Source organism: Aristolochia californica, unplaced genomic scaffold (genome assembly GCF_029961685.1).
Source record: "Aristolochia californica isolate CCGP_79_NKW_82.1479 unplaced genomic scaffold, dmAriCali1.0.hap1 SCAF_12, whole genome shotgun sequence".
In the NCBI taxonomy this organism is placed as follows: Eukaryota; Viridiplantae; Streptophyta; class Magnoliopsida; order Piperales; family Aristolochiaceae; genus Aristolochia; species Aristolochia californica.
The window spans coordinates 24,458,330-24,474,331 of record NW_027181793.1 but is presented as its reverse complement, the minus strand read 5'-3'; the positions used below and the strand labels follow the sequence as shown (position 1 = coordinate 24,474,331).

Below are 16,002 nucleotides of genomic sequence, written 5' to 3'. Positions count from 1 at the left end.
CTTCTCTTTTGTTGGGTAACAGAAGCTCCAAACCCACCCGTGACCCATCACTGTCTCTCGCTCCCCTGCGGCCTCTTCCTCTTTTCGGCATCATTGTCACACGGAGCCCCAGAAACAGTAGATTCGCTTGGAATCACCAGAGTTGCAGTGATTTTGTTTCCGGGTCAAAGTAAAGAAGATGGCCCCTTCAAGTCCTGGATTGTATTCGATAACAACGAGGCAAACAATTGTTTGGTAATCAGAAGAAAAAAAAAAAAAAAAAAAGGCGCATCAGTACCTGCATCTGGGTGTTGGGTACTTTTTTACGGAAGAATAAAGAAGGCAGATTTAGGTATGTTCCAACAGTGGAAGTGATTAAAATACTGGGAAGCTTCACAGAAGAAGAGTCAAAGACAGTGGAGGGCCGGATGCAGAGGAAGTGAAAAAAGAAAACGAAGATGGTGCAATAAGAAAAGGGAACCTACATGTGGATGCGATTGCAGACTGTGAAAAAAATAGAAGAAAAACCAAGGGATCGAGTGAAAGGAACATGAGAGGATACTCGAGAGTTTGGATTGGATGATGATTTTAGGAACGAAAGGAAAATAAACAATGAAAAAGAAGAGAGAGAGAGAGAGGGAGAGAGACGAAAGGGGATCAGATGATGATGGAGAGTTGGTTGTATTTATCGAATGGACTTCACATGTATGCACGAGGAGAGCAGCTGCTCTGCCGAGCTGACCCCCAAAAGGACTGTGCCACGAGACAATCATAGACGTGGGCCCCTTCCCTTCTCTCTCTCCTCTTCTTCTTTCCCACTCTCTCTCCCGTAACAAAAGAGCGGTTTGAAAAAGAAAAGAAATCAGAGATTAGAATGCTTAACCCTTCGTACTTCACCTTCTGGAAGCAGTGATTACCTTTCTTAAATCCACAGATGAGCCTCTAGCATTATTTTTAGCTTCTGGCCTTCAAACTTCATCCCTCTCCGTCGAAGTCGAGACTCCCTAGAGTCTTATATAATATGCTTTCCATTGTCATGATCATCGTCATCATCTCCGTCCTGATTAGTACATAAAGGGGAGCGGAGGCAGCATCAGAGACTAGGGAGAGAGAGAGAGAGAGAGAAAGGGGGATCGAAGGTCAGGGTGGGGAGGGAAGAATGGACAAGTGGTGGGCCGTGTGCGTGGCAGCAGTGGTGCTAGTGACAAGTGTTCTGTACAAAAGCTGGAGGACGAGAGGGAAGCAGCGAGGGCGCCACCTCCCGCCGGGGACTATGGGTTGGCCGTTCATCGGAGAAACTCTGGAATTCATCTCTTGTGCCTACTCTCCTCGCCCCGAGAGCTTTATGGACAGGCGTCGCATCATGTGAGTCCAGAATCCAGAGACAGTTACTGTTTCTTCTTATTAGTATTCTTCTTCCTCATCATTCATCTTTGCTTATATCCAAAACTCATTGCCTTATTCCATAATATCTTCCATCTAATCTGAGATTCTCATCTAATCTAATCATGTTGATTAAAAACTTTAAAGCTTATTCACTCGACTGCGTCAATCAATCATGTAGCTAGTTGACATTACCAGTAGTCCAGTATCCAGTAGCCCTTCCTCTGTGGAAAAAAATGAGAAAAAAAAAAACCACTCCAGAAAATTCCACTAATTTCCCTTGCCGGCGCGAACCCAGAATCAGGAGAGCTAAATAAGTATGAGGAAGAACGGAATGGTTCTTTCAGGGTGAGCGAGGAATTGCATAGGAAAACGTAAAATATTCAAGAACTGATCGGTGAATATGTGAATTCGTAATATTTTAGGTACGGGAAGGTGTTCAAGTCTCATATCTTCGGAAGTCCGACGATCGTCTCCACCGACTCGGAGGTCAGTAGAGCAGTGCTGCAAAGCGATGCCAAGGCCTTTGTGCCGTTCTACCCCAGATCACTCACTGAATTGATGGGCAAGTCCTCCATTTTGCTGATCAATGGAAGCTTGCACAGGAGGGTGCACGGTCTCATCGGAGCCTTCTTCAAATCCCCTCATCTGAAAGCTCAGATCACCCAAGACATGCGGAAGTACGTGCGGCAGTCCATGGAGAACTGGAAAGACGATGAGATCGTTTACATCCAAGATGAAACAAAAAATGTCAGTACAGCTTAATTGATTCCCCCCCCTCTGCTCCTTTCTCTTATCTCTTTCATTTCTCGTATGGTTTCATGTCTTGTATGGGTCAAATCCAGTTCGGGGTTCATGGTACAGAGAAACAAATATCTGGGTGGGCATCATAATTTCCAAAATGATAAAACTTTTAACCTCTCTTATGGTTTCTTACGAGCGTTTCAACTGTTTTAGCAGATTGCATTTCAAGTACTGGTAAAAGCATTGATTAGTTTGGACCCAGGTGTCAACATGGAGCTTCTGCGGCAACAGTTTCAAGAATTCATTGCTGGATTGATGTCGTTACCAGTAAAGTTGCCCGGAAGTAGGCTTTACAGATCACTACAGGCAAGTTAGCTTGTTTCTTTTCCAAACATTCTTCTTTTTTTAATCTTTCTTTGGTGGTAATATTCTCAATTTTGTAGAGATAATACATCGAAATTCTCACTTATATTCCCATGAGCAGGCAAAGAAGAATATGGTGAAATTAGTCGACAAAATCATCGAAGAGAGAAGAAACGGCGACAGTTCATCAGTTCCAAGAGACGTCCTGGACGTATTATTAAATGAAAGTAGCGAGCAACTAACCGATGAACTCATATCAGACAACATGATCGATTTGATGATCCCAGGAGAGGATTCAGTGCCCCTGCTCATGACTCTAGCAATCAAATTTCTCAGCGACTCCCCTCTCGCGTTGCAACAACTGACGGTATCTGATTACCAAACAAGCTACAGTATTTTTTTTCTTTTGCCTTTCCAGTCAACAATCTTACATCTAGTACGTCAACGGAAAATTACACAAATAAACTTTTGACGGAATTATTCTGTTCACCCCAGGAAGAGAACTTAAAACTGAAGAGAAACAGAAGCGAGGCCGGAAAGGAACTGGGTTGGAGCGATTACGCTTCCCTGTCATTTACCCGGAATGTAAGTCTATTCTAGCAGTGAAAAGAATCGAAATATGAAGATATATATAGATTCGCAGTGAGCTTAAACAGTAGCTTAATTTGCAGGTCATAACTGAGACATTAAGGATGGGGAATATAATAATAGGCGTGATGCGTAAAGCAATGAAGGATGTGAAGATCAAAGGACACATAATACCTAAAGACTGGTGCGTCTTCATGTATTTTAGATCTGTTCATCTCGACCAGAGCCACTACGACTTGCCCTACCAGTTCAATCCATGGAGGTGGCAGGTACTCCACTTTTTCTTTTTCTCAGTTTTTTTTTTTTTCTTTTTTCTACTCGCGGTGAGCATACGTAAAAAGTACCTATAGAGATCGCCATGCATGACAGAGTTTTTGGAAATTTTACAGGACAAAGATGTCGGCAATTGCAATTTTACGCCTTTTGGAGGAGGGCAGCGGCTGTGTCCCGGACTGGAGTTAGGGAGGCTCGAAGCTACGATTTTTCTTCACCATTTCGTCACTAGTTTCACGTAAGAAAATGAGAACCCCTTTTTTCCTCCTTTCTCTGTTAGGATTTTTTTTAAAAAAATATTAAATATATTTAAAAATTCTTGAAATTACATTTATCTGCTTATAATTTTAGAATAAATGCATAAGTGAACCATTATGAAAGTAAATCATACATAAATCCCTTGGTCCCTACTCTGCCCTCAATCAAGGCTCAACAGGGACCATGAACAATTATTAGGACCTGCGGGGGTGTGAACCAGTGGTCCAAGGGTCACATCCATTTCTAGCCTTTCACATTAGCGTAAATTTTTGAAATACTTTAATGTATTCTGATTAAAGGCTAATGTTTGGAATAATCAATTGACTAATTTAATGGCACAAATGGGCAGGTGGGAGGCGGAGGAGGATTCGATTGTGAACTTCCCAACAGTGAGAATGAAAAGGAGATTGCCGGTCAGGGTTAGACGAAGAAGGGACCCACGCTTAGGCCAACAGCTACCAAACATTCGCAGAGAATAAATAAATAAAAAATCAAAAGAAGAAAAGGAGAAAAAAAGAGGTTATTTATTGACACACGTGTAGGGGAGATACGACAAGCTGTCACGAGTCCAGACCACATCAGATGGCTCGCTTTGTCGCATCAAAGATGCCTTTATTTTTATGTCACACGAATACTAAAAAAATGTACATATTATATGTCTAAAATGGATGACCTACCTTTGCCAATCCTCTTTCAGCTTCTTATTTATTTATTTATTTATTTATTATTTTTTAATGGCAGATGTTACGAGGGAATCCTGAATCCAGGCGGGTATGGAAGGCGACATCCCAATAATGGAAGAATTAAATATTATTTTTAGGTAAAAAGTAAAAAAACACTTAGGTTATTTTTTATAATTTGTTCTAATGAGGTCACACTTCCGTTAATTTTGGCTGCTCTCAGCTTTTTCTTACTTAAAATAAATTACACTATTTTGATTTTTTATTTTATTTTTGAAAAAATATAAATGACATATGGGCCTTAGGTTTATGGTCCCCAACGTATTGGGCTTGTTCGTTCAGGAATCAAATTGTAATTCGACCACGTTCTTGAATTTAATAGGGCCGTGAGGGAATTAATCGATTGGCTTCAACTCCAATTCACCCTCTCGTATTCTCCTTTTTTTCAGTATTTGTAAGCATTCCTCTCACAACGCCACCCGCTTCAACTCAGGGGGTTAGTCCACAATGAACTTAAAATGAAGTGAAACTTTCAACTCATCCTTGGGTGTTAGTATAGACGAATTCAAGTGCATTGGAAAACAAATTCTAATGTTAGTGCCCCAAAATGAAAAATATGATATAAACAAAAGAATTAGTAACTTTTTTGTAATATACTTAAATAGAATATATATATAAATATATAATTAACCAAAATAAGCATGGTTACTACACTAATAATTGATTTAATGTGTAGTATTAAAATATATTAATAAACTAATAAAATACTATATTATATTACTTAATGATTGCAGTTTATTATCAATTAATATAATAATTAGGTGTGATTAGAATAAATTATAAAAAAAGTAAAAAATAAAGAAATATTTTTTTAATAACATAAGATATATTTTAACATTAAAAACCATTAATTTAATACAGTAATACAAAAATTAATATAATAAATAAATAAATATATTATTTAATCAATAACATAATATATATTTTTACGTATAATTAATTAATAATATATTGTCACAAAATTTAAAACCATTGGTTTAATTAATCATAGCAATGGGATAATTAAACCAAAACAATTTATCAAATATTTATTTTAACAATGTTTTAAGTATGACTATTCAATCATTAATTTAATACAGTAATTATAAAATAAATATATTAAATAAATAAAAATTATGGATTATTATTTTTATGACACTGGTTTAATTTTTCCTAACTTAGAAAAAATTAAACACTTCATCTTCCCCACGGCGCGCGTTGTCTTCCTCAGCGTCGATAATGGTGGGAGTACGACGGGCCAACGGGCAACGGTGACGGAGGCGGCGCTCCGACGATATGCCAAGAGGGAGAAGACAGGGAGGCCGAGAGGCTCTGTGACGGAGGTCGAGAGGGAGAAGAGAGGGAGGCCGAGAGGGAGAAGATAGAGGGGAAATAATTCGGGGGAGGAAGGCCGAGCGGGAGAAAAAAAACTTCGGGTGGTCCTATGCTTTGCTTCGTTTGCTAAAACAAAAAACATTCTAAATAAAGAGATGTTGTGGAAATCAATTTAAAAATGAGTTGACAGACATGACCCAACTTTGGGATCTTTGAAAAAAACATAAAAATGATAGTTCACTGTTTTTAGTTGTTAATTTTTTTTTTTCGCTTCAAACTTCCAATGCAAAATATATAATACAAAACTGGTTTATTGGAGAGGACAAGACAACGACAAAAGGCATGGCTCACGGCCGGAAGGCTCACGGGTGGATTTGTCAAAGAACTCCATGGTTGATTGTGGGCTATCTGCAGCAATACATGTTGCCATTTAATTATCATAAGATTTAGTGGGGTGCGGACTCTATACATTGTTAAATATTAAATTTAATCACATTAGAGGATGAAGATTATGCTTATCCACTATTTAGAGAGGCCAATCTTGTCTTATAGACACTGAAACCTTGGCACTGTAATTGTTTTGAGGGTTCTTGGACGCAAACCATGGCCTTGGAAATCCATCTTCTTCAACTCTTCAATCTTCAATGTCGTTCTTCTGGGTTTTTAGTGCTCCAGTTTTAGTCATTTCATACCTTCGACTCGATCAATTCAGCGGGTCCATTTATTTGTTCTTCAATTATGTTTTCTGGCCCTCTCTCGTGTCAACCTTTGGTTTAGCAGATCATACGTTTCTTCGGCATAGACAGGGGATCCTTTTTTACTGAAAGAGTCTCCCAGTTGCGTTTCCGCGAAGGCACTGTCATATCTGCTGCTGCCGGTCTCACAGCTTCAAACATCTTGTTGTTCAAGCCATGACAACCCAACTCTGTAGATCTTTCGTGCGGGTGACACTCGGGGGTAACCGGTTTCTCTCACTGGTGCGGGCCTTTCATACTTCTGGAATTACTTCAAGTGGTTACTGGTTTCATCTCCATGGATAGCTGAAGGAGGTTTCCAACGAGTTCTGGTCTATTTATTCACTACAGACCAAACGCATCCTATGCAACCAAAGGATCTTTTGCTGGTTCAAGACACGCTCAGCCAAACCCAGTTTTTGGCAACTATAGTGTCATTATAGTGTTACTTTCTAAGTTATTTCTGGTCAGTTACTTCCATCATCCATAGTCCTAGGTTTAGATAGTTTTTTTAATGTTCCCAGAATTTAGGAACCTCACATCCTACTACCCCTGTAAATAGCCAGTTTCATGATTTTTCTCCCTTTGAAAATCTTCATGCTGCTTACCAAACTATCTTGTAATTGCAACTGAAAACAGTGAAGTCCCAGATTTCATCAAGTTGCAGAAAATCCACAAAGGCAAGACAGCACCTTGTTTTTTTTCTAGGGTTTCATCCACTGAAATGGCTAAATGTGCTGTTCAGGGAAGGAGATGATCAGGTTTACAAATCTTAATGAAGTCATTTTACCTTTCCTATTACAACTATGTGAAACGCCCTGGAAAAAAAAAAAAAAAACCATTTACGTAGAGAATTTGCTGCTTTCAGAAGTTCAGGGGACATTCGTGAATAATGACACCAGAGAGCACAGCAACTACCTCCGCGACCTTTCTGAGCATAGCTGTGACATTGGAAAGATTGTGCGACAGCCTAACGCTTAACGAAACTGTGATGCTCGGAAAGATCCGTGCTCTTCTCTCTGTCTCTCAGATTTTAGTATAGGCTAAAATAACGACGAAGAACGATTCACCACATATTTTGAATCCATAATCTCACTGGTCATTACTACTCTACGATCTCCTTCACCAGACCGTTCTGCAACAACGTTGTTACCTGGATTGGATGTTTCCTCGGCCGTCCACTTTTCCATTTGTCCAAAGAGTTCTCCTCTTTTTTTCTCCTCCTGTAAAGGAGTACGGTAATAATCTGTCACTGCAAAACACTAATGGCTAACATCCAGTCACATACGGAAACAAGGGTTTCAATTGTGTGGAGGATAATAGGCTTGATTAATCGGATCATGCATGGAGTTCGGCAAAATGAACAGATCTGCAGATATTTTTACACCAAAAGGTTAATCACTTTGAAGTATATCTTATTTCAATTTCATGAAAAATAAAGCTTATATATGGTGAAATGCAAGCAAATTCTGGTCTTTAAATCCTAAATGTTCTTCAGTGTTCTGGTGTTTGGATGTAATAATTCCATCGCCAAGGCTATACAAAGGCCTGTTTCTTCTTAATCCTAGGATTGATAAAGCAGCAGTTATGGCTACAAGGAGAGATATGTTAATTCTCCGTGGTAGAATATCTTCGACAAAGTAGATACATTTGAGACAGCTGATTTTGGAGATTGACAGTACCAAATTAATGTGATTTCTTAAATGAAATCAGATAGAGAGGGAAGTAGAGATCATCAACTCGATCAAATAGGAAAAAAAAGGAAGAAGATATATTAGTTTATTCTTTATATGATTCAGTTGATGGGTAACATGATCGATAATTTCATCACCGATCAGGTTCAGAAAAAAAAAAAAAACACACGGCAACACTACAAAGTTGAGCTCACACCGGAATTTTTTTTTACTTTTGTTATTGGACCACTCCTTCACCTCATCTTAATCCTCTCTAAGAACACACGGCAACACTATCAAACTAACTCTAGCTAGAAGATGGAGCTAGGACTTGAGGAAGTCGAAGATTCAACCTCTAACAAGACCGCAAGAAAGCGCCATTAACAAGATCGCAGCTTCCTTTTCGTCTTGCGGGAACACCTGATGGAAGGCTGAGTTTTTGCTCAAACTGATTGTAAACTCATCGAACCGAATCTTTTTCCTCGAGCGAGGGCCACCAAGCTTGCATCTCTTCTTGTACTGGCTGCTGTAATCCCTGCTTGATCTCTTCTCTTTGATCTCCTTGTTAGTGCTTCTCATGGATGTTTCAACAGACAGTAGGCTTCCGTTAGCCGCTGCCGCCATGGCTCGCCTGGCTTTCCTCTGTCGAATTCCGCAAGCGTTGCAAAGAGACTGCACTCGAGAACCAAGTACTTTAGGAAAGAGATTGAGAAGGCGGTAGCCATGATTAGGAAGGGGATAGCTAGAGAGGAAGAGAGAGAGAGAGAGAGAGAGAGAGAGAGAGAGAGAGAGAGAGATCATGAACCTTCGGGCCCTGAGGTCCGCTCCTCCATAGAGGAGTCTTTGTAGTGTTGCAGTCGGAGCAGACTCTTATCTTGTTACCCGGCGAATTTTTGGTGCTGTCATTATCACAAGGCGGAGGCGATCTCTGGCGACTCTTAAAAGCCTGCTGGTTACTGCTAGGCTTCAAAGAAACCGTTTGATCCGGATTAGCCATCTTCTTCATCAGCCTCATCTTGGAAGACATCCACTTAACCGAACCATTGTTGCATTGATCACCAACTCCATCTTCCTGCTTGTGGATCACAGGTTTCAGGCTACTGGGACTGTTGTCTTCATTCTCACCCGAGCCCAATATTAGAGGACAGGATCGTAGAGAAAGGTGATCTTCTCCACACCCACTGGTTGAAAACCCGGGATCAGCCTGCAAATACTAGGACAATATGAGATCAGATCGCCAGTCATGGCGGTGCAGTACAACTGAAATCGTCAAAATATGTTTGTTCTTCCAAAATTATTTCTATATGTAAAGTCATTTCACCTTACCTGATCAGGTGATTTCTCCTCTTCTTCTGCTTCCTCCGGTTGATTACTTCCATCATCTCTCTTTTCCCGCTGAGGAGCGCAAGAAGTACTCAGGGGGTATGTGGGTTTGAGAGTAAGAAGATCATCTGGATCTTCATTAACCTGTATAGGAGAGAAAGGAGAAGGGAAGAGACGAATTGGAGTCATGGGAGAGAGAGAAAGAAGAAGAAATTGGAACGACTAGTGTTCTCCAAGAAAGAACAAATGAGACATTAGAAGCGGAGTATATAGGGGGCTTTCTCTTCCCAGGTTAAAATTTGATCAAAGAGGATCCCAACTCCCAAGGGCTTGAAGCAGGTAAATATCTTGCAGAGACAGGAGGAAAAACGGAAAAGAGGGCAGAGAAAACGCTTGAGAAGCCCTTCACGTGACCAGAAATACAGAAGATGAGAGAGCGACACAAACACAGAGAGTTAAATAAATAATAAAAAGGTAAAGGAGAAATTCAGAATGCTACAAGACATTCCAAAATGACAAAACCCTATCTGTAAATTTTGCCCCTCATCAGTTGCATTCCAATAAATGGGATTTTGGAGTTACGGCAAGGAATTTTAGGGGATTGTGCAGATGGAGAGATGGGCAAAGATTTGCATGAGAGCATCTCCCTTCTTAATCTTGCCAAAAGGCATTCAATACACTCGCAGGCAAGAGACAAGGATGCACCCTTCCCTGTTTCCCTTTTTCCTCCTACTTTTTCTTCTCTTTGATCATCGATCCCCATTATTTTACACTACTCTTCTGCAGCTTTTTCTCCTGCACTGGGTTGTAAAAACAACAGATCAACAAACTGGAAGAGATCTCCTCCTTGCTTTCCTTCTGGCTTTACAGCGCTGCTGCTGTAAATCAGGCAGAGGGAATCTCTGATCTTTCACACCCAAAATCGGCAACTGGACTAGGATTTTTACTGTTGAAGCTTGAGAAACTACTTGGAGAACTTAGCGTCGAGTTTACCTCTTTTCATCAATCATCTACACCTGACTACTCCCACATGACAAAGAAATGATTACTTCTGGGCGTATACATCCTTTCATTCTAACCCTGTTTTTGTTCTATTATGGGCATGGGTCTCTGGTAGTCCTCCTCCAGTCTCCGCCTTTCGTCTTTCACCCTTGACCCGATGGCCCACTCGGTGCAAGTTTCATCAAACAAACCCTAGTTGCACTCGGAGTGGCATGCATGGTCATCACTGTACTCTGACGGCAGCTCAGTGCAGACTCCCGTGCTACAGTAGAACCATGATCTATCATTGTTCTGATTTTCAAAAGTAGATGGGTCAAACAAACCCTAGAATGTACTGAGCTAGGATTCATTAAAGAGGGATTTTCTCAGTTTAGTTGAAATCACATGTTGGTTAATCGTCTAAGCTAAACTGCTCTGATCAGCACAATTTATCGGATGATAAACATGAGACCCAGAAGCGCCTGCATGTTTCATGAAAATGCCAATAAAGCTCAAATCAATGCGTCCTGCAACAGATGAGGGAGGGAGAGAGGCAGGAGTGGAATAAGGGTGATGGAGAAGCTCTAATTGGCTGCTTTATTTGCAAACAACAAGTTCCTTTATCCTATCAATTGATCACCAGTCGATAATATCCTTCGGCCATTATATTTCTACGATGAGAAGCGAGGCTACGTACACGCATTGTGAATCACTCCCACTCGACGTTTCCCGCAGTGGGAGAGAGCTAGCTAGCGCTCCCAAGGAAAACGACGATCCCATATTTTCATAAGCGACATTCTGAATAATATGCAGCGAGTCCAAAGTGGAGTAGCTTTCACAGAGCTGCTTGCAAATCCACGGTCCATAGTCGCCTGCTACATGACAGCTGCCTCGATGGCAGTAGGACCCATCGTTCACGATTCAGAACTTATCATTATCAACACAGCAGCGAGGAAATACCAGAAACGAAAATGGACATTAAATTGCGCAACTCGGTCTCTGTTACTCTCTTTTTTCTTTTTTTTCTTTTTTGTGGTTCTTTGTCTATTCTCTTTACCGACATAAATCACGCACTGGAACGCTTGTTCCCAGCCCAATCGTTGATGCAGGAATTAGGACAAGATTTAGATCGGAACCCGCTTCTGTAAGTGAACCGAAAACAGATCATAACACATCCAGAAAAAGAAAATAAGGACAAAGATAACAGAAAGGAGAAGCACCCACCTGTAAACATCAAATCGAGGAGATCGTTAAAGATAATAAAACAGAGCTTATGTGGCTAAGATGGCTGGGGCTCTAAGGGGCTGGCTTTGGTTCTTAAATGGGTGGACGCAAAAGCTACACACCGCCATTTCTACGAAAGAGATAAGGTCAGGAGACGGAATGGAGCTAGAGAAACTAAGAGATAAACTCGGAACTCAAAGAGCCGGACTGCAAGTACTGATCCAAAAGTCTTACTTTCCATCTGAAATAATTGATCCAAAAAGGAGCTCTTTATCTCTTTAATGTCGCAGACCATGGGTTCGATTCCAGATTACATGTCGAGAAAATAGGAAGATGATGACGAGATGAATCTATAATAAATGATTGGTGGGTCAGCACTCCGGAAATTATTACTTAATAACTTCGATCTCGGTGCAGGTGCTGCTTCTAATGATTTCATGGGTCTTCTGCAAATTATAAAACAGGTTTTTCTAGTTTCAGATTTCACCATCGATCATCTGGAGGAGTTGTAAACTGGATTGTATCATCCTGGTTAAAGAGACGATGATCGAGCTGTTCTAATAAGCGCATAAATCGTTATAAATTTGTAAGGCTGATGAGTGATCATGCTACTTAATTATGGTTCTACCATTTAATATTCTGATTATAAAAAGGGTAAGAATTATCCATTTAAGCCATTAGGATAAGATTGCTTACTATACTCCAAACAAATATGGGTAATAAGATGTTTCGTACTTGATTATTTGATTGAGGGTACCGTGATTAGGACCATTTTCAAGATAATTTATTTTTAAATGTTTAATTAAACTAATTATTTGTATAGTTAATAGATAGAAATTTTAAAAAATTAGATTAATTGAACCTAACAAAAAAAACCTAGTATTTTTAATATTTATCGATATTTATTGGTTCGTATGATTTGAAATACAACCTAAGCAATGACAAGTGACAAGGCCTGGCCCAAATAAACCCAAATTATCCCATATTTTATAGCACCATGTATAAATTAATTGTCACAACCATACATGTTCATGGGTATTTTTTAGTGGATTTAAGAACACTGCTTAAACCACCATTAACAAGGCCATACGTTTGGACTAGTTTGAAATGTGTAGCCATGTCAAGTAAAATGGTGGATGAAGATGGAAAATGATACTAATGAGAGGGAAAGAAGGACAGCTTCAGCTTTTAAATCCAAATTTTTTATATTAGTAACTGCTATGATTCAACGACGTTGGTTGAAGGGCTGATTTTGAGCGTAACAACGACTTTTGAGAACAAAATGGATGAAAACCCGAATCACACTTCCGCGCGCCAGCAATTACCAGTGAGTTTCTCACTTTCTTTCACTGGTTTCAAGCTCTGGAGACTAACGGACGCTCCAGCCCCATTGGGCAAGTACTAGTTACTAGTAACGTCAGAATTCTACTGGGAATAGTTTTTATTTATTGGTCTCTTTCAGGAGAAGTAGGGAAAGACGATGGGAGAGGGACTGAAGCTTTACGATCAAAAACCCAGGAGAGGTGGGTTTGATTCTTCTACTCGTGGTTCTTTGGTTACTCTTTCTTGAGTCAGTTAATTACGGAAAAGATGAAGCAACTATAGTCATGAGTGCTTCGTGATGTAGGACAGCCGAAGCCAAAGAACTACACAATTCCTCCGATTTCTCCAGCTCCTCCAACTCCCGCTCCGATGGCATCTGCGAAGACCCCTGTGCCCCCACGAAAGGAGTCATTTGCTCGACGGTATAAGTTCGTCTGGCCAGTACTTCTGTCTGTCAATCTTGCTCTTGGAGGTCTGTTGATCCATTTTTTGTTCATTTTATTGATGGGCATGCATGTTGGTGATTTTAATTAGAGTTGGGTATTCATCATTTTCGCTTATGACTTGATGATGGCGTGTTTTTTGTTTGAACCCTACTTTAGATTATCACGAAGAAGAGGGGTTCTCTTGTGGTCCCCTTTTTGTTTTCTTGCTAATTGCTATTGACATGTTTTTATGAACATCTTTCTCTCCTTCAGTTCTCGTCTGTAATTGGGTAATCCATCTTAGTCTTGGCATTATTCTCCTCTCCCACATTTCATATTTCTGCTGGCTATAAAACAGAGTGCGAGTCTGCTTGTTTATTTAGTCCATTTCTTTTTCTTGGGTAAAGCATTTATAAGGGGATGCCAAATCTCTTTCAACATTTCTAGCTTTTGAAACCTTAGCAGATAATATTTTGGCTAACCTTGGATGAGTGATACTGCCACAAGATGTATTATATAGTTGATCTTTATATGATCTGGATTTTTAGTTCCTGCAATTGCTGATCCATTTCCTGATCCTGGAATGTTTTTTGGTTGGAGTCTCTCAAATTATGTATATATATATATATATATATCATCTCATTGTATATGGTTTGGAATAGAACGTATCATATGGGAACTTTTTAAAGCTGGCCAGGTTCTATATTCTCCTTTCCAATTATGATATTGTTGCTGCCAACTCTTGGTTTCAAGCTCATAAAGTTTTATAATTTGATACACCTACTAGTGACACAGATGATTTTGAAAAAAATGGTCTCAATTCAAGGAGTACCTATTGTATAGTAGGAGAAGATGCAGCAGCCTTATGAGTTGTATAATCACTTGATTTCTACTCATTGGGCATGTTTTCTCTTACATATAATACTTATAAGGCACTGTATGACCCAGTGCTTGCCTGTTATTGCCTTCTACCAGAACAGGGAACTCATTTATGTAGCAAAAAAAAGCAATGAACGTTTGGCATCAGTTTCTTTTTTCCTAAAAATGTCTGGATGTTTTCTCCAATCAAACTGGCAGAATCTTTACTGATTTTTCACTTTCCGTTTGATTGAGAGAAATTTGGCGAAGAAAAGTATTACACATCCAACCATGATGTGTTTATAAAAAATACAAAAATCAAGCCTAGAGATATGAGATTTGTGCCTTCTTTAACTTGGTATCTTTTACAATAAAGTGCATCATGTTTGAATTAGGAAGGGCCCCTTGAATCATAAGGCCCTAAATAACCCATTGAATTGAAATAAACTATAGTGTGGATGAGACACATGATCTTTTGCAGCTTTCTACTCTTGATTCTGTTTACCAAATATTCAAGGAATACTTTGCAAGAATTTCTTTCATCACTTCCAATGTAAACAAATCGCATACATTGCAAGAATTTCTTGCATCACTTCAATTTAAACAAATCCAATGCTTTGCGAGAATTCTTTGCATGTCTTTCAATTGAATCAAATCGAATGCTTTGCAAGAATTCTTTGCATGTCTTTCAATTGAATCAAATCGAATTCTTTGCATGTCTTTCAATTGAATCAAACGGTATTCAACACCTTAAGAATCCTCCCTTTAGAGCTGTTATAAAACCTAATGCTGCCCTCTGTACCAGGTGAATTTTTTGGATGTTGTATGTTCTTGTAGTCATCATCATTTGCTACACTATATACCACTGCACGCAGGTTACCTGTTCTTGAGGACCAAAAAGAAAGATACAGTTACAGAGAATGAAGAGGTTCCAGAGAAAGCTGTTCCTCCCCCTGCTGAGAGTAGGAGTCCTCCGACCACAGAGGAAACATTGGTCATCCCAAAGGTCACTGAATCCGTGAATGCAAGGGAACCCATCCCGGAGCCTGAGCAGCGCCAACTCTTCAATTGGATTTTGGATGAGAAGAGGAAATTCAAACCCAGTAACCCTGAAGAGAAGAAGCGGATTGATGAAGAGAAAACCATTCTTAAGCAATTTATCCGATCTAAGTCCATTCCAACCTTGTAGGGAACTACAGGTTTTGACATATTTGGCAGCATGGATGCTCCTTGATTACATGCATCTGGAAACGTTCAGTTTGTCAATACAATCATATATGGTTGAAATTTGATAGTGATAGTCTTTTTTTTCTGGCAGATGTCTCGTTGAGATTGTGTAGATTTTGTAGTGCAGAGCACTTAAATGTGAATCTACAGATTCGAAGCTTCAAACTCGTTCTTCCGGCTCAACAATACAGTGGTTAAACCAGCTTTAATTAGTTTAATTTATCCAGCTCCAGTACGAGCGGTTTTCTCCTAAAGGAGGTTGAAGATGCATATGTGGCACATTCAGTTCGTAAATTGTTAAAATGAAAGTTGAAAAGCAACGCAAACGCTTTAAGCAACTTGCAATTTGATTGTGTTCCTCGCAAGTAAGCTAATGAGTTCAGTCACAAAGATGGGTGTAAGCTAATGAGTTTGGGATATAATTAAAGTTAGTCAGATCTTCTCATTATTATTATGAAAATCAATCCTTGCCCAGAGTCTCTCTAGCTTTTCCTGCAAGAAAAATCTCATTTTCTTTTCTTCTCTAGGGGTTTCAAAAAACGTATCCATCCATTTTCACATTGGAAACAAGTTTTTGTGTCCCTTTCAGGAG

At 39.6% G+C, this 16,002-nt stretch overlaps 3 protein-coding genes across 5 annotated transcripts; 2 read left to right on the top strand and 1 right to left on the bottom strand.

Annotated features, from left to right (window-relative positions):
• Positions 1 to 841: 841 nt before the first annotated feature.
• LOC137946443 (cytochrome P450 90D2-like) lies at positions 842 to 4,402 on the top strand. 2 transcript variants are annotated; one of them, XM_068792734.1, is made up of 8 exons: positions 842 to 1,344; positions 1,788 to 2,112; positions 2,323 to 2,472; positions 2,591 to 2,836; positions 2,965 to 3,054; positions 3,141 to 3,326; positions 3,447 to 3,568; positions 3,938 to 4,402. In XM_068792734.1, exons 1-8 carry the CDS (start codon positions 1,139 to 1,141, stop codon positions 4,065 to 4,067), a joined length of 1,455 nt encoding a protein of 484 aa, XP_068648835.1. In that variant the 5' UTR covers positions 842 to 1,138; the 3' UTR covers positions 4,068 to 4,402. The 2 variants fall into 2 exon arrangements, with proteins under 2 accessions (XP_068648835.1, XP_068648834.1); XM_068792733.1 differs by having other exon boundaries at positions 2,320 to 2,472.
• Positions 4,403 to 8,125: 3,723 nt separating this feature from the next.
• LOC137946968 (putative GATA transcription factor 22) lies at positions 8,126 to 9,618 on the bottom strand. Of its 2 annotated transcripts, none has more exons than XM_068793256.1 (3): positions 9,376 to 9,618; positions 8,855 to 9,262; positions 8,126 to 8,721 (listed from the first exon to the last, which is right to left on the bottom strand). In XM_068793256.1, the coding sequence occupies exons 1-3, from the start codon at positions 9,559 to 9,561 to the stop codon at positions 8,398 to 8,400; spliced, it is 918 nt and encodes a 305-aa protein (XP_068649357.1). In that variant the 5' UTR covers positions 9,562 to 9,618; the 3' UTR covers positions 8,126 to 8,397. The 2 variants fall into 2 exon arrangements, with proteins under 2 accessions (XP_068649357.1, XP_068649358.1); XM_068793257.1 differs by having other exon boundaries at positions 8,855 to 9,253.
• Positions 9,619 to 12,835: 3,217 nt separating this feature from the next.
• Positions 12,836 to 15,495, top strand: LOC137947007 (uncharacterized). The gene is made up of 4 exons (XM_068793301.1): positions 12,836 to 12,904; positions 13,040 to 13,100; positions 13,205 to 13,372; positions 15,059 to 15,495. Exons 2-4 carry the CDS (start codon positions 13,058 to 13,060, stop codon positions 15,370 to 15,372), a joined length of 525 nt encoding a protein of 174 aa, XP_068649402.1. The 5' UTR covers positions 12,836 to 12,904; positions 13,040 to 13,057; the 3' UTR covers positions 15,373 to 15,495.
• Positions 15,496 to 16,002: the final 507 nt, after the last annotated feature.